We start from the raw sequence: 25,089 nt of genomic DNA, 5'->3' as shown, positions 1-25,089 counted from the left end.
GAAGAGAGTTCTTCAGCGCCCTCTTCAGATGAGTCATTCTCTCCTGGATCACAGGCATCTCCACCAACATGGTGATGTTCATGGTAACCTAGGAACGTTCTGCAACACCTCCAGAGCATCCTTGATGTCTTCCTCCTCCTCCCTCTCCCTCTCATCACGTACAAGCGTACAAATGGAACCAAATGGACCCGTAAGAGTCCATTTGTCCATCCCATATATCTTTAAAGTTCACTTTGCTGATTCGTCTCTGGATCGGACGTGGAAGGAATTTGCGAACAGATTGATCACAGACAACGTGACTGTCAGTCTCAACCTGCTGTATGGGTCTTCTGGGTGAACCAACGGTGTCTCTTAATATCCGGGATGGAGATGCGGCCCTCTGGACTGGCCAGCAGTAGTTTAGACAACAGACTGAGCGGTGCGGATCGGATCTTGTTCCAAGGCGGTAGGTAGATTTTCTCCTTGACCGTGAGCCAGTCTTGATACTTCTGACAGCTCTCGATGGGCTGCTCCCAGGGCCGATCTCCGGTCAGCATTTCAGTGAGAACGACCCCGCAGGCCCACACGTCCACGGGCCGGACCCTGTACCACGATTTTTGGACGAGAACCTCCGGAGCCATGTACGCGTACGTCCCGTACTGCCAGGTGAAAAGGCGCTCGCTGCTGTCGCCTTTGGGACGAAACACTCTTGCCGAACCAAAATCCGCCAGCTTCAGGTTGTCCTTGTCGTCCAGCAGTATGTTCCCGGGCTTGATGTCCCCGTGCATGACGCCCACGGCGTGCAGGTACTCCACGGCCGCGATCATCTGCTCAAAGTACCTGTGAGCTTCTCGCTCTTCCAGCCCCACGCCGGGCTTCAGCCGGTCGAACAGCGCCCCTCCGCTGCAGTACTCCAGGAACAGATAGACCGTCGGACCCTCCCTCCGGTGTTCAAAGAAGCGCACGATGTTGGCGTGGTCGAGGTCCTTGTGAATGCGGACCTCGTTGTGCGCCGTCGACAGCGTGAAGCACTGAAAGCACTGAAAGAACCATGGTGCGTCCATCACTTTCATGGCGACAGCATCCTTAGTCTGCTGGTTCACCAGCAGTTTCACCTCTCCGAAGCCTCCTTTTCCTAATGTCCGGACCACCGTCCAGCCTTGTGGAACCTCCTCCATGTTGCACTGATGTCACTCTTATCAATATTAACATGGCTGAGTGAGGTGAGCTGCTTTTTATATGCAAAATGTGTCAACAAATGAAAAAAATAAAACATGGCAACGTCACCTGTTTAGTTTACAATGTAAGCGATTGCGTGCAACGTCGACGCTACGTCACTCACTGCTATGTCACGAAAGCCGTGCGTGACGTTCCCGACCATTCATCAACCAATCAAAACCATGGCAACGTCCCACGGTGCATTTTTTTTTTTTTTTTTTTTTCAAAACTTTATTTATAGTCTCATGAAATACAATACGAACAAACACAAACAACATACACAAACAAAGAAGTTATCAATACATCTATATAACATCATCAGAGCCAGGGGGATTTACTAACAGAAAACATTAAAGAGTGAACAAAAGACAGTTCTTGCAGTTCTTATTTTTTGAGTCATAAATTGTTTTAATGTACTGCCTGGCTTCAATCTCAAATACAAAGAATGAGGGTTTGGAATGACTACATTTGGATTTATGTGTATGAAATTTTGCTAGAATAATGATCAAATTAATTATGAATTCCTCATTTAACTTCTTATTACTATTACTGAAGCCAAACACAAACAGTACATTTTGCCAGTAAAGACTAAAGTCAGAGTCAACATTATCATTGTTATGTTCTATAATGAAAGTGTTGTTGACAAAAACTAAAAACAACAACTTATAAAACACCTAACGTTAGATCAGTGGTGGAAAGTAATTTACTTAAGTAGCCTACTGTACTTAAGTAAATTTGTGGGGTATTTGTACTTTATTTGAGTATTTCCAATCTCCAATACTTTTACTTTTACTCCACTACAATTATTTGAAAACTTTAGTTACTAGTTACTTGGTACTTTAAGTATATTTTGATGCCAATACTTTTGTACTTTTACTTTTAATTTATTACATTTTGAATTCTGGACTTTATTGGACAGTATTGGTAATTTTACTTAACATTTGAGTACTTTTTCGACTGCGTTAGATAAACAAACACGTATGTGTTTATTTCTAAGTGTCTGTTAAGCGTTATATTCGTTTGTTTGTTTGTTGTGTGTACTTTGCCCTGCTGCTCAAAAGGGGGTATTGCATCAACAAAGAACTGTTCAGTGGTGGAAAAAGTACTCACATGTTTTACTTAACTAAAAGTATCAATACTGCAATGTAGAAATATAGTAAAAGTCCAGAATTCAAAATTTACTCGAGTAAAAGTACAAAAGTATTGGTATCAAAATGTACTTAAAGTACCAAAAGTAGAAAGTACTCATTATGCAGAATGTCCCATTTAACAAGTTTTCAAACGTATAAAAAAGCAGATCTACAAGTAGATTGTAGATCTGCTTTTTTCAAATGGCCATGGCTGAAGTAGTTAATGTAGGCTATGTTTTGTAATAATAATCAAAATCTACGAAGTAGCTAGTAACTAATGGTTTCAAATAATTGTAGTGGAGTAAAAGTATAAAAAATATTTTTTAATATTTTCCTCTGAGATCATGAGATAGTGGAGTAGAAGTAAGAAAGAACAGAAAATTGGAAATACTCCAGTAAGGTAAAAAAGAATACCTCAAAATTGTACTTATACAGTACTTGAGTAAATGTACTTAGTCACTTTACACCACTGGTTCTGTTTATTATTATTATTATTATTATTATTATTATTATTATTATTATTATTATTATTATTATTATTATTATTATTATGACACATGCATGGCTCTGTAAAAAGGGCTAATATTTATTTCCCCCATCCTGATGAAACCGTCTTTAGCGCGCATGCACGTGAACGCGCGCGTACGTTACGTGCGCGGGCACCATAGCGGGCACGATCAGCACCATAGATATATATAAAGGCTAGATGACTCACCCGCGCTGCTGGCCAATGGAGTACGACGTTGCCACATGGCGGCCATCTTGAAACAGTCATTCATAACATTATGTCTATGGGGCATATACTTTAAAATAACCATAGCGTGCTCAATTTTCATCCGATTTTCAAACGGTTTGGTGTGTTGTAAACACCAAAGATGTAGTTATGATATTGCATACTTAAAATTATAAAAATAAAAAAAACATGATTATAATTATAAGTATGCAGTATGATAACTACATCTTTGGTGTTTACAACACACCAAACCGTTTGAAAATCGGATGAAAATTGAGCACGCTATGGTTATTTCAAAGTATATGCCCCATAGACATAATGTTATGAATGACTGTTTCAAGATGGCCGCGGTTGAGCTACGCTTGCGCCGTCCCCTTGAGCCATCTAGCCTTTATATATATCTATGATCAGCACCACCACCACCACTGCACTAGGACATCCATACCTTGGGGAGGCGCTATAGTTTAAAAACAAAAACAAAAAACAAACCATTTGTACATTGTTGCCATGTCTGCTTATTATAAGCGACTTGGGGCTTGTTTTTTTCTCTAAAGATGCCTGTTGCGTTTTTTTGGGCATGTTTCTAAAGTGCAGTCACTTATTTTGGGCTTGTTTCCTAATGTTGTTTAAACTAGTGGTTCTCATACCATTTTCATGTCAAGGACCCCCAAATGAATATGTAATTATCCAAGGACCCCCCCATCCAAAACTTTGAGGGAGTTCCAGGGGGTCCCCAGCTAAATGATGGATAGTAAGGAACCAAATGGACCCTTATATGGGTCTGTAACTCTGAGAGTGTACAAATGAAACAAAATTGACCCTTATGGGACTATAACTCAGAGAGTGTACAAATGGAACCCTGACGGGTCCATTTGGTTCCATCTTAACACGAGTTAAATTATCATTGATTTCAGGATATAAATTGGGGTCTCAGAGATAGAAATGCCATTAAATGGGGGTCCGTGGCTTCTTAATGCATGTCAAAATGGGGGTCCTTGAAATTAAAATGGTTGAGAATCACTGCTAGAGCCGTAAAAATGTTCTCTTATGGGGGTCCCTGAGGCATATCTTTTCAAATGGGGGTCCGCAGGCTAATAAGTGTCAATTTGGTGGTCCTTGACAATGACAACATGAAAAAGTTCGAGAACCACTGACATAAGTGCTTCTTTTGGGCTTGTTTTCATAGACCCGCGTTGCTTATTTCTCTCACAGAATCTGGCAACACTGCATTTTGTACCGGAAAGCAGAGCGGATGACCGAGTGATAGTATTATTCACTAACAACACAAATCATCAACACAACCTAAAAGAGAAACACATTCGCGTTAATTTATTACTATTACTGTATATTTATATTTTAAAAAAATAAAAAAAATGAGTGGAATAATATCAGGAACCACCGCTGTCGTTCAAGTCACGAACCTGTCGTCCGCGGTGAGCAGCGAGCAGATGCGCACGTTGTTCGGCTTCCTCGGGGACATCGAGGAGCTGCGGCTCTACCCGCCCGAGTAAGTGTGACCCTGGGGCCGGCGCGAGCGACTAGGAAACGGCCCGGCTCCACCCGCGGCCTTCACATAAACACACATCATATTCTGCTCTTTTTTAAAAATGTTTTTATATTTAATGCTGTGTGTAGCGCGTTGTAACTCTGTTTTAAAAAGTGTAATACACATATAGTACATATTATTACTATTATTATTATTATTTGGCTTCCTCGGGGACACCGAGGAGCTGCGGCTCTACCCGCCCGAGTAAGTGTGACCCTGGGGCCGGCGCGAGCGACTAGGAAACGGCCCGGCTCTACCCGCGGCCTTCACATAAACACACATACATCATATTCTGCTCTTTAAAAAATATATATATATTTAATGCTGTGTATAGCGCGTTGTAACTCTGTTTTAAAAAGTGTAATACAAATAGTTTATTATTATTATTATTATTGCTCGGCTTCCTCGGGGCCACCGAGGAGCTGTGGCTCTGCCCGCCCGAGTAAGTGTGACCCTGGGCCGGCGCGAGTGACCTAGGAAACGGCCCGGCTCTACCCGCGGCCTTCACGTAAACACACTCTTCATGTGGAGGTTTCGTCTCCGTAAACACTGGTTTTAAGTAGCTATACCGAGTGGTTTTCTGTTAAGTTTAATTTTGTATTCTCTTATAATCATAATTACACTAATTGTTTCAGAGAAATGGCAAAATGGGCAAAAAATACTATCTTTTTTCCCCCTCTTTGTTTATTTTTTATTTTTTCATTTTATTGATTTATTTTTCTGCTTCAATAGTAATAATAATAATAGCGCTTTAATAAGTGCCTAAAGTCGCTTTATTTAAAGACACACATATTTTGCTCTTTAAGTCATGTTTTCTGCAACATGTTTGTTGTTGTTTTTATATTTAATGCTGTAATGTGAAGTGCTTTGTAACTCTGTTTTTTAAAAGTGTAATACAAATAGTTTATTATTATTATTAATTTATTTTCACATGAACCACTACCTGGTGTCCCTATTTTGGGCATGACGTCATAGGCAAAACATAAACATTCCATTAAATTTTATTCATGAATAGTGCTTTGAATTTTGAATTAAATGAAATTTTTTGTGGCCTCAGTGCATATTGTGCTAATAAAAGCTTTGTTTATTCTGTTTCTTCTTTTCCAGCAATGCACCTCTGTCTTTCTCGTCCAAAGTGTGTTACATTAAGTACCGAGAGTCTTCCAGTGTTGGGGTGGCGCAGCATCTAACCAATACTGTTTTTATTGACAGAGCTCTCATTGTTGTCCCCTGTGCGGAAGGTGAGTGATTACATGACATTAACTGTTGATCAAACATGAGGCTTAATGTTGTCACAATGGATTCAGTACTGCATCCTGTTTGTTGTGGTCGATTAGGGCTGTCACGATTATGACATTTTACTAGGCGATTAATTGTTCGCTCAAATAATTGCGATCGACGATTTAAATGCGTTTCTGCCGTTAAACATTATTGGAACGTTGTGAATAAAAATTACATTTCTCTTTTGGCTTTTAGCCTTCGTAAACGAAAGGAGCACAGTGCAGATATGACAAATAACTTTATACTTAAAGAATAAACATTGATAGTGGAAATAGCCGATCTACAAGCTCAAAACGCGTCGCATCGCGACGCGTTCTGAGCTTGTAGATCTGCTATTACCACTATTTAAAAAAAAAGAAGAACATTTTAACATGGAAATTATTGACGATTATGCAAAACAAAATTGCGATCATCTCAAATAATTGTGATTAGGAGATTATGTAATAATTGTGACAGGCCTAGTGGTGGAAGAAGTAGCAATACCACAATGTAGAAATACTCTGTTCCAAGCTAAAGTCCTGTATTCAAAATTGTACTTATAAGCGTTAACTACAAAAGCATTTGCATCAAAATATATTTAGAGTACCCGTATTTTCCGCACTATAAGGCGCATCTGAGTATAAGGCGCACCTTCAATAAATGTATTATTTTCATATATAGGGCGCACCGCATTATAAGGCGCATCCGCACTATAAGGCGCACTGACGGTGCGGCTTATAGTGCGGAAACCAAGGGAACCAATATTGATACATATATAAGGCGCATCGGATTACAAGGCGCATCCGCACTATAAGGCGCACTGACGGTGCGCCTTATAGTGCGGAAAATACGGTACTAAAGTGAAAGTATGCAAGTAAGTGCTTTCTAAAAAATAGCCGCTCTAAAAGCTCACAACGTTGAGCTTGTAAGATTGGCTATTTTTGAATAGCCAAAGGACAAAATAGGGCTCATTTGTTAATACTCTAAATCTGCATAGCAACTAACCTGTCAAATAATGTATTGTAGTGCATTACAAGTACATCATTTACCTCTGAGATGTAGTGCAATAAAAGTATCAAAGTATCAAAATATGGAAATACAAAATGTACGTAGTTGCTGACTGTTTGTTTGGTAAGAATGAATGAATGCTGTGAGGAGTTCACTCGTAGCAGTTGCTGTGCCATCCACTTGCTCTTACGTTGTCCTATGTGCTGCGTACATTATTTGACTACATACTAGTGTAGGCGGCTTGTACAGTATCTGCCAACTTGCCCTAGACCGGTTGATATCCCATACACTGCATATATACATCCATAGAACTTTCAGTGCCAATTCGTGGAGGGAATTCATTTATCTGTGGCATTCTAATTTGTAGCGCTCTTGTTTGTAGTAAACAAATAATGAATTGCTGTGACTGTGGTGGTCAGCTCTTACTCTAGTGTCAAACCCTTTGAAAGTCGTGGTAGAAAACATGTGTAAAATGTCTCCACTTTCCATGAGATTCACATGGACCACATTCTCATGACGAGATGGCATTCAAAGCAGCACTAAACATTATATGTAAAGTGAGCTTTGATTGATTATTGATTGATGTTTTGACAAAAATGACCATATTCTTGTACATATCTGGATAAGACACAGAAAAGCCTGAGAGCTTATTTCCATTGTGGTCCTTTGAGTGTAAATGTGTGTAACTGAGTGCCATGTGTTTGTTTTTGTAAATTAGTTTTGCTTGTTTGGGGGAGGGGAGGTAGCAGAGACATACAGATACATTAAATCAATAAATCATGCACTCATACAATTTCATCGTATGTGGAGGGCATACACGGAGCACACACAAGTGGAGATGTTTTTACGTTTTCTGCTATTGAAGGGAATTGGAATAGATAATTTATGACAAGAGCTGACCACCTGTCGCAGCAATTAATTATTTGGTGATTACACACACAGCGCTACAATTCAAAATGCAGCAGAGATGAATCCCTCCACAAAATGTTATTGAGTGTTGTATGGCTGTATGGAATATCAGCCTTTCTGGGATTACATGCCAACATACAACACCACAACATGGCAGTAACTCTGTTTAACAGTGGACGCTATTCCAGTTATCTAAAATACTAGTTAGAGTAAGTGGCAACGCTTTATGTGGGTTTTGATCGCTGTAAACACTGGTTTTCAGAAACCATTAGTGATTTTAAGTAGCTATACCAAGTGGTTTTCTGTTAGTTTTCCTTTTTTATTCTCTCATAATCCTAATTACACTAATTGTTTCAGGGAAATGGTAAAATAGCTATGACAAAAAGGCTAACTCCATCTTTTTTTTTCTCTTTTTCTCCTTTTTGTTTATTTTTGTTGTTTTTGTTTTATTTATCTTTCTTTTGGCGACAGTGTTGTTCCCTTTTTATGTACATAAAAAAAAAAAAAAGAGCTGTATCTCCTCTTTAACGTTGAAAATGCTTTTTTTGTCCAACGTGACTTGGTTGCAGGATTGGCTACTGAGTTTATTAATTTGGTTTTGTATGTTTTTTCTGTGTGATTATGTGTGCATATCAGATACTAGCTGGCCCAGCTGTTACACTACTACACTAGCCTGAGTCAGGCTTTGTTTTCCAAGCCACTATCCCCGATGGGCCACCGCAGCCTGCAAGGGGGGAATGTGACCAGGAGCATAAGCCCGCTGAACCTTCCAAGATGGACACCTTGTCTCTTTTTATTTTGTTTTATTTCATTTTTTATAATTTTTTCTTTTGTTTTGTTTTCCTTTCATACTTTCACATGTTGTCCACTCTCTGCTCTCTCTGTCTAGAAACTGCAGTATTGCCCTGTCTCTAGCATTATTTGTTTTGTTTCTTTTGGTTTGTTTTGAATTTTTTGTCCCACCCCCCCTCTGTTTCTCTACTTCTGCAGCTTGCAACGTTGTGTTTGATTGTATTCTATGCAGGTTTCCAAGGCGCTCAGACCGGGGAAATGTGTGTGTGGCACACATGGGAGTTCTGTGAAGATCACTAACACCTAACGCTCTTTGTCTCCTACTCTTGCTTATAGATCTAGCGACTAGTCAGGATGCTATTTCTAGTGTCTAGTCATGATAGTGTCTTAGCCAGAAACCCACCTGTTTCCTCATCGGCAGGAAGTATATATCGCGGCCATTCTCAACCTTTTTAGCTTCAGTTTGATCTGCATTAGACCACAACAGACCCCCATTTGATAGCATTTTTATTTTTATTCAATCTCTGGGACCCCAATATACTCTGTAAAAGAGTTTGTTTAACTCTGAGAGTGTACAAATGGAACCAAATGGACCCGTACGGGTCCATTTGGTTCCGTTTGTACCCACTCAGAGTTACAGACCTGCAAAGGTCCATTTTGGACCCTTGGTAGTCCCCAGACACGATATATTGGTGCATCAGTGCTCAAATAAGTCTGTCATCGTTCCAGTGTTTATGCCCGATTTTTCTATTGCCGTTTTGAGCGATAAAAAAAGCACTTAGCAGTAATGACACGTGAAAAACAATAATGGGATTAGTTTTGAACTTATTTTACTCTTCTTTTTTTTAATTCAAAGTTGTGACTCAGGCATTGATGCTTTAGTCTACGGCATTTGTTTGAACATAATATCGACTAGCACTGGAAACAAGGAAAGAACAGGCTTGTGTTTTAAAGATATGGTCAATCATATTTAGTGCCTCCAATTCTGATTTAGATTCTTCGGTTGACTTTTTATTCCTCTTGATAACTGGTTTGATGCATACAGTAGCCATGATGCTTATAGTACAACAGTAGCTTGCCCCACCATTGCTCCAGTTTAAAAAAAAGCTCATTTAATCAGGAATGAGATGAAAAAGAATAATCCTAATCGGTTGTTTCTGAGCTAAGTCTTGGTTAACATTTCCTACACTTCTCTTAAAATTGTTGTTCTTTTCTGTATTTGATGTCCTGTGTGCTATTAGTGATGCAGCCATTGGGGTTGTCTTGTGTTGCACACCTTTCCACACTGCGAAACCAAACGATCGCCCAGGGAAAAGAAAGCGCCCCATGCTTGATATCGTATGGTTCATGACCAATATGTTTCCAGTACAGGTGACCCATACACCAAAGTGTTGACTCATTATCTGCATTATTTTGTTCTTTTCTTTTCGTTTTTGATCTATGAAAAGAAACCAAGGACAAAAAAAACATTACAATTATTTTGTTTGTGAAAGAAACAGTTAGGATTTGTGAAGTTCATTGCCAATACTATTTCAAGTTCACTGAGAATAGCTTACTTGTACCAAAGTGAGGATGATGCTCGGTCTTCCAGTAAAATCATGCGTAGAAACTATTACACACCCGTACTTGTAGGCTGTATATGAGGAAGTGTATGCTCTCTTTCTCTCTAGAATAACAGTGGGCTAATTTTGCAGACATAGAGGAGACAGAGAGGACAGTTTAGCCGTTATTTCCCGTTGTAACGCCTGCTTCCTGTCCTACAGGGAAGATCCCGGAGGAGAGCAAGGCCTTGTCTCTGTTGGCCCCGGCCGCACCAGTACCCAGTCTGATTCCTGGTGGGGGACTGCTTCCCATTCCTACCCCAACTCCCATTCAGACGGTGAGGATGCTTTGCAGTGTCGCATGGATTCAAATTCTTGTGTCCACTCGCCACGACTGATTTCGGTCATTTGAATTTCATAGAAGTCTTCAATGAAAGCATGTCGCACACTGAAAATAGCCTATATAAAAGCTCTCTAGGCCATACATGGGCAACTGGCGGCCCGGGGGCCACATGCGGCCCCCACCTTCACTAAATGCAGCCTGAGGTTAATATCAGAATACTGATATATTATTGATTTCAGCTGTTACAATTCCAAACATACAAACATGACCCGCTTTAATTACTTCAGTCTATATTAGTAGCATAATGACTAGTATTAAAATTCTATTGTCTTTTCTATGTCCAATGTATTTGTATTTAAGTTCATAAAGTATAACTAAGTATAAGTATAACTAAATGCATTTGAAATTAAATACAAATGTAACTTTTCAGGATTCTAATTCAAAAATAGCAAAAAATAATTCTGGATTCCAATTCAAAAATAGCTCAAAACGCGACGCACTGCGACTTTTGTGTGACATAGAATGGCGAAAAAGGTTAAAATACGAAGATTCAGTATATGCAATGTGGCCCTCCTGGAGTGAGTGTGGAAATATAGTGGCCCTCTCCATCATCAAATTTGCCCACCCCTGCTCTAGGCTATTTTTTGGAGTATTTGAATTCGTCTAATTGTTTTTGTTGCCTCCGCGCTCAGACTCCTCTGGTGCGTTGACCCCATAAAACACAACAACAAACATTGAGGAGCGAAGGGTTGCATTCAAGAATGACGGGATCAAAAGGGTTCTTTTTTTTTCGTTAGTTACTTTGCAGTAAATGATTACATTATAAAATATACATTAACCACTTAAGCTTTATTTTATTCATCGCGACGCGTTGTTGTGAGCTTGTAGATCGGCTATTTTCAAACATTTTAGTACTTTTACTTTAAGTAAATTTTGATACCAATACTTTTGCACTTTTACTCAAGTACATTTTAAAATCCGGACTATTACTTGTAACAGAGTACTTCAACATTGCAGTATTGATACTTTTACTTAAGTAAAACATTTGAGTCTTGCAGACCATTTCACTGCTTGTACCTGTGTGAGTGAGTGACAACATGTACTGTACTGTATGTATGTTTCAGCCGCCGACACTGACTCTGCCGCTGGTGAGCCGGGTGTCTGCAGCCATGGTGGACGCAACGGCAGCAGCAGCGTCAGTGCTCAACCCTCCTCCCCTCATGGGCAACGTGGATCCTTCTAAAATAGACGAGATCAGAAGGACCGTCTACGTTGGCAACCTCAACTCACAGGTGAGTGGCTCTGTAAGAGGCGAGACGTCGATAATGGGTCGTCTGTCTCAGTGATGCTGATAGGCCTGCGTTCTGCGTCTCTGACGCATTTGATTTAAGAAAAGACGCATCCAACTCACCGTCCGTGAGTCCATGGGACGCACATGCACTGTTAACAACAAATTCCATGTTAAGAAAGATCGCAAAGATTATCCTAAGTTATGAACAACAAAATCTGCATAGAAATCACGATAGAAAACAAAACCAATAAAAACATGGGCATTTTGACCAGATTGTATAGGGGCACACATTTGAGTATAACACCCGGTACAGAGCAGAGACGTCGCTCCGGCACTTCAAGTCTGAACACTTGGGCAGCAATCAGCTGGGTGAAGCTGAAAACTGTATTTCCCCCACAGGATTATATAGGTCTAGTTATTTAAATAGATCATGGATGCATGACTGACATCATAGACTGGCCACATGAAGTCACAGATGCACATTGGAGAGCCATGCCGGTACTATAGAGATCCACATCATTTCCTAGTTTTTTCTTTTTACTAAATTTTTCCCCCCGTTATTTTAGATCATTGGCGCTCAACCTGTGGGTCGGGTTAGAAAATAGTTGAAAATAGCCTATCTACAAGCATTGTGAGCTTGTATATCTTCACAATATTTATCTGTGGAACTGAACATTTTGATGTACTGTAACATTCCAAGTGCTTGTCAGGGTGGGGGGGTCCCCTGTTAAAATATGTTTAATTTGGCGGGTCCCCAGAAAATATGATAATTTTGGGGGGTCGCGGCCTGTAAAGGTTGAGAATCCCCTGTTTTAGATGATCACTCGTTCCCTCCAAGATGCATTTATACCAGCTTACGCCACAGTTGACTTGTATTGTTGACATGTTGGTGTTTCCTCCATAGACCACCACTGCAGAGCAGCTGTTGGAGTTCTTCAAGCAGGTTGGAGACGTGAAGTTTGTGCGCATGGCAGGAGACGAGACCCAGCCCACACGCTTCGCCTTCGTAGAGTTTGTAGACCAGGTGTCTGTGGCCAGAGCCCTGACCTTCAACGGAGTCATGTTCGGAGACAGACCCTTGAAGTATGCTGCTGTTTTATAACCTCTCATAACATTATACTTATGCTCAGCTCTAGATGTTATTAACCACTTTCAGCCTGGCATCCCTATTTTGGGAATGTCATTGTAGGTGAAAAACGTAAAAAAAATTAATGAAAACAGCGGATCTACAACGCGTCACATCTGCAATGCGTTGTGAGCTAGTAGCTATTTTAGCCTTTTGTCTTACGGCAAAGCATATAGGGCTCAACTACTTACTTATCCCCCTCCTGCACCAAGTCTCTTTGCTGAAAATAGCTGATCTAAAACCACACAATGTGTTGCGAGCTTGTAAATCTGCAATTTTTGGTGGATGTTTGCCTATTTTCACAAAATGTTTGCCTATTATGACATGGCCAGAATAGGGGACACTAGTGTTCATGTAATGTGTAGTTGAAAAGTAGCGGACATAATTGTGTAGCAAATGCTTGTTTTTGGGCGGTGAAACCGCCCCTATAAGTGAGGTTTGGAAATTTGTACAATTATCCTGCGCTGTGATTGGCCAAAAAGTACCCCGCCTAACCCTGCACCGTGATTGGCCAATCACAGTCTATTCAGGACTGTGATTGGCCAGTGTCACATGACACATGTGCATAGCCCTATATAAGAAACCATAACTTTTAAAAAAACATACATTTGTTTTTTTTAAGTTATGGTTTCGTCCATCATAAAGAGTGTTTCAATAAATGTATTTTTTTTTTGTACATGATTGGTTGACTCCATTCAGTATTGTGATTAGCTAGCAAGACACCGCCCACTTCACACAGGGTGTGATTTTTATTATTCACTATATGGGTTTTGGGATATGTCATCTTTGATGGGATTGGTCATCTGGGCTTAGTGCTGTGTTTCTCATTGGTCAACTGGGTGTTGTGCTGTTTCTCATTGGTCAACTGCATTTTTTTTTTATGTGTTTTTCAGGATTAACCATTCCAACAATGCCATCGTGAAGCCTCCAGAGCTGACCCCCCAGGCTGCTGCTAAAGAAATGGAGACGGTCATGAAGAGAGTGAAGGAGATGTCGTCCACTATCGCTGCTGTCTTAGAACCAGGTACACCACCATCTATGGTCTACCACAGTGGTTACCAAATCTATGTGTGCCTTGGGATTTTGTGACAACCACACATTAATATTGCAAACTACAAAAAAGTAATTCATTATTTGTTATAGACTATATCAGTACTTTGTGGACACTCATTTCCTAATACAGAGGCAAATTCTATACCCTAAAAGAATGTTGTTTATTCACAACTTTCAACCTGGCGTGCCTATTTTGGAGATGTTATTATAGGTAAAAAATCGACATGCTCACGTGTTGTGCACATAGATTAACTATTTTCGCTATGAATACAAGTGTGCTGTGAGATTTTTACTTTTACTTACCCATTGGTGTGACTTGGGCACAAAATGTCTGAAAACCACTGGTCTATCATGATCTGCTGTATCGATTGTTCAGTGAAACCGATTTGAAGTTGCGTTTTTGTGACAACCACACAATATTATTGCACTAATCTTGTGGCTGTGTCGCAAAACCATCTGCTACTATATCTATTTTAACTGCCTCATTCCATTGCCCATTTCTTCTAACCATGCACATTATGTGTATATATTTGACTCTCTCATATCAGGAATATTTGCAATATCTGGTCTGTTTTCCTTGTTTCCATTCCTCTTCCCTTTCCCCCGAAAAACTGCAAATGATACCCTGTAACCCTGTACGAAAATAATTTCACTCACTACACTTTCCACCTGTGAACCTGTGATGTGACGGTGAAGTTTTGATGTGTAAACCTGTGTTCCTCTTCTTCCAGTGGACGTGAAGAAACGTTCGTCCAGCCATTCCAGGAGGTCCCATCGGTCTCGCTCACGCTCCCGTTCCAGACACAGAAAAAGGTCCCGCTCAAAGCACAGGTGTGAAACGCTTCAAATTCAAACCCTGTCTAGGTGGTTTAACTCCGGTGGTTCTCGACCTTTTCTGCATCAGGGCCGACCTTATTTTGTTCCAAGGACCCCAGAAGCAAAGATTTTAGTTAAAAATGCTTTAAAAATATATATACCGGTTTTCAAAGATTTGCACACATTTTCACGATTTTTCAAAAATAGCAGATCTACAAGCTCATAGATTTGAGCTATTATGAGCTTGTATATCTGCTATTTTTGAATAGCCAAAGTGTAAAATAATGCTTTTTAGCTCAAATAAAAAAATTACACAGATGCGTTCCAGGTCTTAATGGGTTAATATCAATGTTAATATCACTTGCGATACCCTCGTGGCCCACCGGTGGTCCCTGGCCCACTGGTTGAGAACCACTGGTTCAACTGAACTCTGTGCCAGGTCCTAAAGTCCTCTGACTTTTTTTTGTCTTTGTCCACTTCAGGAGCAAACCGCCTCAGCGGTCGGGGCAGAGGGTGGCTGACTCCCGCGGTGCTCGAGGCAGCCACAGGAGACGCTCTCGGTCCAGAGACGGGAAGCGCAGCCGCAGTCGCTCTAGGTAGAGTACCATGCAAAGATGTAGACAGACAGATTCATTTTGCGTCCCACCCTCTTAACCGCTGTAAAAAATACGGTAAACCACGAGCTTGCGTGGCTTATTGATGCATTTTATTACATTTCATCATTTAATTAGTGATGTTAGTTAGGTCATGTTTTAGTGACCTTGGTCAAAATGTAAGTATTAATGGGATACTTGGGATAATATGGGGCACTTAAGTAGTTCAACAGGAATTGTTATGCACATCCATATAAGCGCTGGTGCAGGACAAGAAAATTACGGTAAACATTAAACGAGTCCGCACAACAGCTGCTGCTCCGAAGAATTTAATGTGCAAAGCTCACAACGTTTCTCCTCTTTTTTTTTTTTTTTTCTCTCACTGGTATGGTTCTTAAAGTTATTGTTCTCAAAGTGGGGTTCGGGGACCCGCAGGGAGTCCCCAGCAAATATAGCATTAATATAGCCTCAAAATCAGTTTAACCACTTTAACCCTTTATACTTAGGCTATTTGAAAATAGCCGATCTACAAATGGTAAATGGTGCATTTATATAGCGCTTTTATCCAACGCGCTTTACATAGATTGTGCATTACATTCACCCATTCACACACACATTCATACACACATTCATACACCGATGGCGGAGGAAACCATGCAAGGCACCAACCTGCTCATCGGGAGCAATTAGGGGTTCGGCGTCTTGCTCAAGGACACTTCGATACTAACTCTTCTGGGGGAGCCCGGGATCGAACTGGAAACCTCACGGCTTCCATCCGTCCACTTTACCAGCCACTTTACCCCTGAGCCACTGTTATTTTCAAAAAATCGTGTAAAGATTGTGAAACATTTTAATCTTGTATGGGACATGAACATGTTTGAGAACCAGTGCTTTATGTTGCCAGGGGCCACAAGAGGAGGAGCAGCAAGGAACGGTCCAAGAGTCCGAAGAGGAAAGCCAGATCTCCTTCACCGAGGAGGTAAACACACCTCAGGATAGTCTGTGCTTCTTATCATGGCTGTAGACCACAGAAGTGTTACTTTAGAGGAAATGGAAAAAAGAACCTGTGTTCCAATGGATCCAATATAGTTATTATTTAGTCACAAGCTCTTGTTTATACTTAATTGGTTCAATATATATATTGTTGCTGTCAGGCAGAAACCTCTTATATCCATATTCTAACCTTTTCGTAAATGAACGCCCTACTTGATCATACTACAGTGTCACGTAAAAGCATCAAAAGTAGCAGAAATACAAGCTCGAAACGCGGCGCGAAGCGACGCGTTTTGCATTTGAATCCTGAAAAGTAACAGTTTTGGGCAGACTTTCATTTTCCAAACGTTTTAATAACAGGGAAAATGGCAGATCGCTTGTAGATCGGCTATTTTTTGCCAGTTTTCTGCATCACTCATGTAAGACGAAGTAGGGCATTGAAAAAATACGTACAAAGTTTAAGTATGGAGGAGATGCAAGGTTTCTGCCCGACCTGTTATCTAAGTTAGTCCACTTTAGTGACACTGCCTTTCTGATATTAATCTTTCCTTTGCATATATTAAAATCCAATTATCCACAACCACTTAAACCCTATATACCTAGTTGACCGGGTCCCCCCAGTACTAGATCACCCCCTTTTTTCCCCTTTACACCAAATCTCAACATGATGCATTGTGAGCTTGTAGATCAGCTTTTTTCGCCAAACGTGTGCATATTTTGACATGCCCAGATTAGGAACACTAGGGCTTATAATATCAGGAAATGTTGACAGAGTATAGAGAGTGAAATAATTGATTGATTCATTTGACTATTATTTTTGAAATAATTGGTATTAATTTCTCTTCCAGGGGGAATAAAGAGAAGAGAAGGGAACGCAGCAAGGACAGAAAGGAACGCTCCACTTCCAGGAAAAAGAGTCGCAGAGATGAGAAGATGAACCGCAAGACTAAACCCACCAAGGTAAAGAAAACACTACATTTTAACCCATTAAGACCTGAGGCCGATTCAAGAAATGCCTTCTAAAGCAGTGGTCCTCAAACTTTTTCGTGCCAAGGACCCCCAAGATTGATATATATTTGGTTGTGGACCCCCCCCCCCCCCATCTGAAAATGTTAAAAAACACTTTCAAGATAAAAAAATATTCAAAATAGCAGATTTACAAGCTCGCAGCGCGAAGTGGCACGTTGTGAGCTTGTAGATCTGCTATTTTTGAATAGCAAACGCTAAAATCTAAAATGGCTTTCCCAGTTTCAATGGGTTAAAAAGGGTTAAATCTTCAAACTAACATTGGGCTTTCAGGAAAAATGTATGTGATGGTTACTGCTGCTTTGTGTTTGGCTACAGTGGTGGTGGTTTTTATATTTGTTACATGTTTTGATGGTTTCATGCAGAACAGATTTAGCAGACACATACTTTGTTTTTTGTGATCTTTGAGGTTTCTGCTCAATTGTATGAAATGCATTGAACACTGGCCTACTTTTTGGGAACTAAATCAAAGATGATACCTTTTGGAAACATCATATTTGATCTGTTACACTGATAAAGATGACACTTTTTTTTTCTATCTGATCTTATGCTGATAACAATCAGCACGACCTGGAGGCAAAACTTCTGTTCTGCGGCGACACACTGCAGGGGTGGTTCTGTTCCGTACTGAAGTTTAGTTCACTTTAAAATCTTCATCTACTCTGTCATACAAAGGCTGACATTTGCAAGTCTAAAGATAGACGATTATTATTCAAGACACGTCAACTTGAAAAAGTGTTTACCGTGGGAATTCTCAAACCGTTCACTTTATTCTGGCATACTTAAGACCGATTCATACTTTGTCGAGCGACAAGAATTAGGCCATTTCAAGGCAGTTAAATAAGATGGCAAAAGAGCCAAGCTAGGAAGCAAACTTAATGCCCATGATAGCGATGCTGTCTGGCATACTGTAGCTTAAAAACGGATATAACCAACTATAAAACTAATCATCGTATCCTTGATGATGATAATAACCCCTTTGATCTCTAACTAAATTAATTAATTTCACTACATATATTTGATAGTAATCGTATGTGTAGTTGTAACTCCTTCAATGGTGCAGCACCCTGCAGGAGCTGCCATTCTTGACAGGTTGATGAGGTCAGGAGTCTGTTAAAATGACTGTTTCTGCAGCTACTGTGAAGTTGGTGAGGCTGAAAAAAAGTCTGTGACTTTCACTGACATTGAACTGGTCTCACAAACTATGCATGGTACCAACTTGTGCTAAATCTGCTATAATTGTTCCAGTACCTAAAAACAACACATTTATCTTAACAATTACATAGACATAGGCATTTTGACTTGTGTTAGTATGAAGGACAGGTGTTTGAGAAACTTTCTGTATCCAGTTACACCGGATATCACACTGTGTCCAGTGTGATGTTAATGTTTCAATTGGCTCATAGGTGAAACAGGTCTGTAGAGGGCGCCGTTTCCCTTTGCATTCACAGCGTCTCGCAGCAGCTACAGACCAATACCACCCCAACGAACTTTAGTTCTGCTTTTTATAATAATATTCCAGCAGCACAAACTCTTTCAGCTGGGAGTCAACAGGGCCATGTGGAAATGGATATTTTTGACCAAGATAACAGTTTTCAGTTCTCCAAAATCCACCATTTCTTCTGGTCTTAACCCATTAAAACTGGGAAAGCATCTGTGCCAATTTAGATTTGAGCTATACTGTACTCTGTCGATGGGGAACCTCATATGTCCAAAACTGTTACTTTTCAGGATTCAAATTAAAACATGGCAAAAGTCTACAAGCTCAAAACGCGTCGCTTTGCGCCGCGTTTCGAGCTTGTAGATCTGCTACTTTTGTGACGCTGTAGTATGATCAAGTAGGGCAGGGGTTTTCAACTGATTTGTGAACAAGGGACCACCATCCTGACTAAGAATCAACCTGGGAACCACTGTTGTGTTGGGTGGGGATATGAGCTAAGATGTGTGCTTTGGTAACACTTTGCTATGCATGCGTCCCATGTCTATACATCCCACTGTTTCTCAACCAATGGTCCATGGACAACACAGACACATGCTATTATATGGGCACATTTCCTAATAATGACTCCATCAGGCAATCCGGTACACTTCCCTCCTTGATATTCAAACTCCCTTCTCTGTGGAATTTCTTGACCTCCGACTTCCCAGTAACTGACAACATTGACATGTCATCATAGGTCCACCAGGTCGATAATATGCACTGTTCCGTGGAACAAGAAGAAAAAAAAAACTTTTACAACATGGTCAAGGACCACATGCAATACCTTCACGGACCACAAGTGGTCCACGGACCACCTGTTGAAAACCCCTGAAGTAGGGCATTAATTATTTACGAAAAACACAAAATGTTAAAACATGGAGATAAGAGGTTTCTGCCCGACAGCAACAATATATAGCAACATAGGTTTTTCAGGAAACAGGTCTTAATGGGTTAACCCATTAAGACCTGAAGCCGATTCTACAAATGTCCAACAGTATTCTGTAAAACATATGTTTCTATATCAGTGGTGCTCAAACCTTTTCATGTCAAGGACCCCCAAAATTTGTATTTAGCCACGGACCCTCCATCTCAAAATATTTAGTTCCAGGGACCCCCAGAAACAACGATTTGAGTAACAAATGTTCGCTTAAAATAAATATTTGCACACATTTTCATGATTTTTCAAAGCAGATCTACAAGCTCATAGCGCGGCACTCGGTGCCGCGCTATGAGCTTGTATATCTGCTATTTTTGAATAGCCAAAGTGTAAAATAATGCTATTTTAGCTCAAATCAAGAAGTGACACAGATGCGTTCCAGGTCTTAATGGGTTATATGGAGTGTCAGTGTGATGTATATTGGGCAGAAAGCCCATCATGGATTGTGCCACAACTAAAGACGTTTTGCGGTGTGAAAGGCAGGGACGACGTGTGACTTTTACAGGCGAGAGGCGTGGCAGAGACACAGTGTTCTCACGTTCTCTGTCACACTACGTTATGTAAACCTCCCATGACAACAGGAAGTTAAATGTATTCATAAAAAGCATATTTCATGCGACAAGCAGCAGACTCTGTATGCTTCAAAATAAGGAAGAAGCTTAACCTATTCAGACCTGAGGCCGATTCTACGAACGTCTTCAAAATCTTTTTTCAGTTTTCTGAAAAAAATATTGTTGCTATATCATTGGTGCTCAAACTTTTTCACGTCAAGGACCCCCAAAATTATATGTATTTGGCCGTGGACCCCCATCTCAAAATATTTTGTTCCAGGGACCCCCGGAAGCAAAGATTTGAGTTAAAAATGTTTGCTTTAAAAAATGTATGTATTCAAAGATTTGCCCCAAAAAAATCAGATAAAAAAACAATAGCAGATCTACAAGCTCATTGCGTGGCACAGAGTGACGCGCTGTGACCTTGTAGATCTGCTATTTTTTAATAGTATAAAATATGGTTGAAGTGGTTAAAATCTAAAGTGACACAGATGCTTTCCCGGTTTTAACGAAGTAAAGGCATCATGATTGGTGAGGATTTCATTTGGCTCACATGTGCGTTATGCAGTATATTACACTCTCATTCTAAGGATGGGTCTGAAAAGAATCGGAGATCGCTCCCATCCAGACCATGCACTTTTTGTCTCACTTACTCACTTGGTAGTATCGCGTAGCCAGACAACTATTCCACAATCTTCGAATTCTATGCCAAAATGTGTGTTATGTAAACACATTTATGCGCTTTTGATTTCAGTTTCTTTTGCATTGTTGCGCTACGTTTCGCTAAGGGTCAGCGCTCGAGTCCCGGCACACACACACACACACACACACAAACAAAACGCCTTGTGTGTTTGTTTTTTATTACAATTGTAATGCACCCAGTGATATGGCTGTCATTCAGTGTTGTGTTATGTTGTTGTTTTTCAGGTGGAAAGGCAGTATGAAAGTGACAGGGAAGACTCTGCCACGCCCAGTGAGGACATGACGTCATCGCCGTGCGCCCAGCACAACGGCAGGTACAAGACACACACAGAAGAGGACGTAGCTGCTCCGCGTGGCCAAAAAAACAAGTAAAACTGTTCAAATTAGTCTCCCTACCATCTTTATTTACACACACGTTCACTTCTATCTGGGCCTTAGTAAGACAGTGGTTCTCAAACCTTTCATTTCAAGGACCCCCCATAACTCTGAGAGTTAGAGACCCTGTAAAGGGTCCAATTTGGAACCCTCCTCAAGGAACCCCAGAGGGTCCCTGAACCCCACCTTGAGAACCACTGTAGTAAGAAACACCAGAGTATTTTGGCTGTCGCCGAATCACCTGTATTTTCAGTTGTCTTTCATAGAGTAAACATGTGCAACTTGCAGTGTTGGAATGGATCCGTTCGTTCATCTTCACGGACTTGAGGTTGTTTTTTGTTTTATACTTTTGCATCCAAAAGGTCGAGTGCAACCTCTGCTGCTGTCATAGTAAAACCTCAACCAATGAACAGCTTGTGTGAAGTATTGTAGAGTGGTATCTCTGCTTCTTAATAGTTTGAATGCATTGCAAAGATCATCAGAGCATAATGATGGCCAATAACGGTGTGGCTCTCACACCTTCTTGTGGGTCGGCCTTTGACATCAATCAATCAACGTTTCTATGACGTATGACTCAAAAGTTGAGCAACCTTTCGGCCCGACCTGTCCTCCTTTGACTTCGAGGAGGAAATTAAAGTAAAAAAAAAAAGTTAAAGAAACATTTACGATGCAGGGAGTTACTTCCTAGGCCTACATTTGGCACTGATTACTGTAGGTCCAGTGGTTTGCGAGATAAGTCGCTTCTTGACGGTTTTGCCGCTAGGAGCCACGCAGTAAAAATGACAACCTGGTAATGCTGGGGCTCTCTGACTTCCTTTCGGACTATGGTTTTTGCATTGGATACGTCTACGTTTTTAGGATGCTTAGTGGCCTGTTAACAGTTGTCACATAAGGTCTCGGATGGATCAGGTACACATTCAACATCTAAGTGCTATCATTTATTGCCAAAGTGCTTTTGATCAAAGCCTTTCCACTTGAACTTGCATCCAACTATTGCCATGCAAAGCATTTGGATCTGGAAGTTCAACATATTCCATGGTTCAAGTCCATCAATAATTACTTTCATCCCAATTCCTTATCATTTGAAACATAATAAATGTAAATGTACGTTCCAATGTACTGTTGCACAAGTGTACTGAATGAAAAATGATGATGACAAGTTACAAAATGTAACCACGGTTCATTGATGGCAGGGAACAGCTCGTGGTTGTCAGGCAGAAACCTTGTATCTCCATATTTCACTTAATTTTTTCATTAATGCCCTATTTTATAATTAATCTACACAGTGTCACACCAAAAGTAACAAAAATAGCCAATCTACCAGCTCTCACAACATGCTGTGACGCATTGTGTGCTTGTAGATCTGCTATTTTCGCTATTTGCCCAAAATAGGCTCAGGAGGTTGGAAGTGTTAAAGTGCGTCCGTGGGTTTTATAAATATTGAACCAATGAAAAGTAGTAACAAGAGCTTGTGACTAAATAATAACTACATTGGATCCATTGGAACACGGGTAATATACATATATATATATTCTTTACATTTTGGACATACAAGGTTTCCACCGTGACGGTGACAGACTGTAAAATCAGGAGGTTCCCACAATTTGTAGCTTCTTACCAGATCCACTGAAGTATAGACATGAACAAAGACGGTGGGCACATAATATGTTAATTAATAAATACGTTATTAATAATAACATTTTGATTTGGTTTCTTCATGCCTTGGAAGTGCTGTATTTATCAGGGAATTAATATTCCCTATTTTACCATTGCTGTGAACCTGTGGGTATTTCATTAAAAAATAAGAAAAAAACATGATTATGAGCAGCTTATTATATAAGAGGACGTCTTTAATTATTATTATTATTTTTTTGTCATATGTAGAATATAAAAATGTGTATTTTATGGTATGTTTTTGTGGTAATAATATTTGGGGAGGATGGCATCACTCTTACATGCTAAGCGGTCTTGCATTTGAATGACTATATGGTTTACAGCGAGATCATAGTTTAAGCACCGTATTGCTTGGTTCCCATCATTGATCTAATGCAGAGACAAAACTGCTTAAATTTCTACTTTAAGTAAAAATGAAACAGGCCTGTATTGTAAAATAGTAAATTGTGGAGCAACGCAAAATGTCTATTGACTGCTTACAGCAGTATCTCACACAAGGCAGCAGTAAATAGCTAGAATAACAAGGCTGTTAGTAGGGCTGGGCAATAGGACTTTTGCCTTGATTACTACTAATGAAAGATTATATATATATATATTAAAAAAATACACAGTATTTCTAAATGGTGACAAGGTTATGTGGTTGATCAGACAAAAGATTCAGTCGATTATAAAAAGAAAATTATTTAAACATTTTGACTATTCGTTGACATGTATATGAAAAAAAACTGCTTCACGATCATTCGAATAACCTATATGAGCAAGGTTAAGTCTTGCTTCTAAATTGGTTCACAATTGGTTCTAAATATTAGCTTGGATATATTTTTGGCTAATTGCCCAGCCCTAATACACAGTCAAGAGATGAACAAAAACACATTCAAGCACAGAGACGTCAAAGTGCCTAGACTGCGATTGTACAACAGTATGTGAAGAATTATTATTAGTACATGAAGAATTATTCAAGGACGCTACTCAAAATGTATTCTTTAGCTAAACCCAGATGTTGTATAGCTTCAACTATCAAGGCATAATGACTATTGTTGTGAGTTCCCATTGTTTTCAGTAAATAACAGACGAATAGAGACTGAATATTTGCTGAATGTTTTGTTAATTTCCTTTAAAAAAAAATATTTTTTTAAATGCATGTTATATTTTGTCTTGCTGAAGTTTGTGGTGGAGAGAAGTCCATAGTTGTGTGTTACGTGGCAAATATATATATATTAAAAAAAAACTCTGGTATCTGGAATTTATCCCCACACAGTATTGTAGTTTTGTTAAAAGTTGAATATATTTCAGTATCTCTAGTTTTGCTTACAGATTTTAGAATGAGCGAAACATTATTGCTTCTCAGCCAAATTCCATTCTATGGCCTTTTCAAGGTGCATAGGCAAGGCCTGAGTTCAAGGTTGGTACTGTAAACCATACAGTATCTTGTAATATTGTTTTGGGTAAAAAAGGCATTTTCACCTCAAGTAACTGTTATCTTTAATAATAATGTAAAGAATTTTATTTTTTATATCCATATATACATATTGTAGAATCTATGTTGGCTTCACTGCTGGGGTGGCGACGTTTGCGATGACACTGTAGAGGTTTGTTAATACCGTTTTTAAAGAGTTCGGCTGTTGGGAATGTGGATGGGTGGGACCTCCAAAAAGATTTGTACCTTTGACAAAACATGTATCTGCATATGTTCCCATAACAAAATACCCAAATAAAGAGAATTATGCTTCAGTTAATGTGTCTCAGATTCTCTGCTCTGATACATTCTTTACCAAATGAAATGAAAATATTTTTTTCACAGTTTCATGCCTGAGGCCGATTCTACAAAATGTCTTCTAAATCCTTACTGTTTTTTGAAAAAAACGTATGTTGCTATGTCAGTGGTTCTCAAACTTTTTCAAGTCAAGGACCCCAAAATGCATATGTATTTGGCCGCGGACCCCCATCTCAAAATATTCTATTCCAGGGACCCCCAGAAGCAAAGATTTGAGTAACAAATGTTCGCTGTTGGGG

General features: G+C 39.9%; 2 protein-coding genes across 3 annotated transcripts; one reads left to right on the top strand and one right to left on the bottom strand.

Annotated features, from left to right (window-relative positions):
* Positions 1–308: 308 nt before the first annotated feature.
* LOC308078294 (serine/threonine-protein kinase Chk1-like) lies at positions 309–1,157 on the bottom strand (the record flags this gene model as incomplete). The annotated part of the gene is made up of 1 exon (XM_080419415.1): positions 309–1,157. The coding sequence occupies one exon, from the start codon at positions 1,155–1,157 to the stop codon at positions 309–311; it is 849 nt and encodes a 282-aa protein (XP_080275541.1).
* A 3,151-nt stretch (positions 1,158–4,308) lies between these two features.
* Positions 4,309–24,831, top strand: srek1 (splicing regulatory glutamine/lysine-rich protein 1). Of its 2 annotated transcripts, XM_080420124.1 has the most exons (11): positions 4,309–4,567; positions 5,714–5,847; positions 10,339–10,454; positions 11,584–11,751; positions 12,655–12,833; positions 13,770–13,900; positions 14,661–14,760; positions 15,228–15,341; positions 16,243–16,317; positions 17,180–17,291; positions 21,253–24,831. In XM_080420124.1, the coding sequence occupies exons 1-11, from the start codon at positions 4,434–4,436 to the stop codon at positions 21,397–21,399; spliced, it is 1,410 nt and encodes a 469-aa protein (XP_080276250.1). In that variant the 5' UTR covers positions 4,309–4,433; the 3' UTR covers positions 21,400–24,831. The 2 variants fall into 2 exon arrangements, with proteins under 2 accessions (XP_080276250.1, XP_080276251.1); XM_080420125.1 differs by lacking the exons at positions 4,309–4,567; positions 5,714–5,847 and adding an exon at positions 5,854–9,946 and having other exon boundaries at positions 21,253–24,830.
* Positions 24,832–25,089: the final 258 nt, after the last annotated feature.

The sequence above is a fragment of the Gymnoscopelus braueri genome, assembly GCF_963280865.1.
Source record: "Gymnoscopelus braueri genome assembly, chromosome: 22".
In the NCBI taxonomy this organism is placed as follows: Eukaryota; Metazoa; Chordata; class Actinopteri; order Myctophiformes; family Myctophidae; genus Gymnoscopelus; species Gymnoscopelus braueri.
The sequence above is the reverse complement of the archived record's forward strand: the minus strand, read 5'-3'. Positions and strand labels throughout refer to the sequence as shown.

What these genes read in the sequence shown, in the direction of transcription:
- srek1 (XM_080420124.1), top strand. Translation starts at nt 4,434, where the DNA reads ATGAGTGGAATAATATCAGGAACCACCGCTGTCGTTCAAGTCACGAAC. An exon ending in CTGCGGCTCTACCCGCCCGA is followed by an intron (nt 4,568 to 5,713) that starts GTAAGTGTGACC and finishes CTTCTTTTCCAG; the next exon opens with CAATGCACCTCTGTCTTTCT. An exon ending in GCAAGACTAAACCCACCAAG is followed by an intron (nt 17,292 to 21,252) that starts GTAAAGAAAACA and finishes GTTGTTTTTCAG; the next exon opens with GTGGAAAGGCAGTATGAAAG.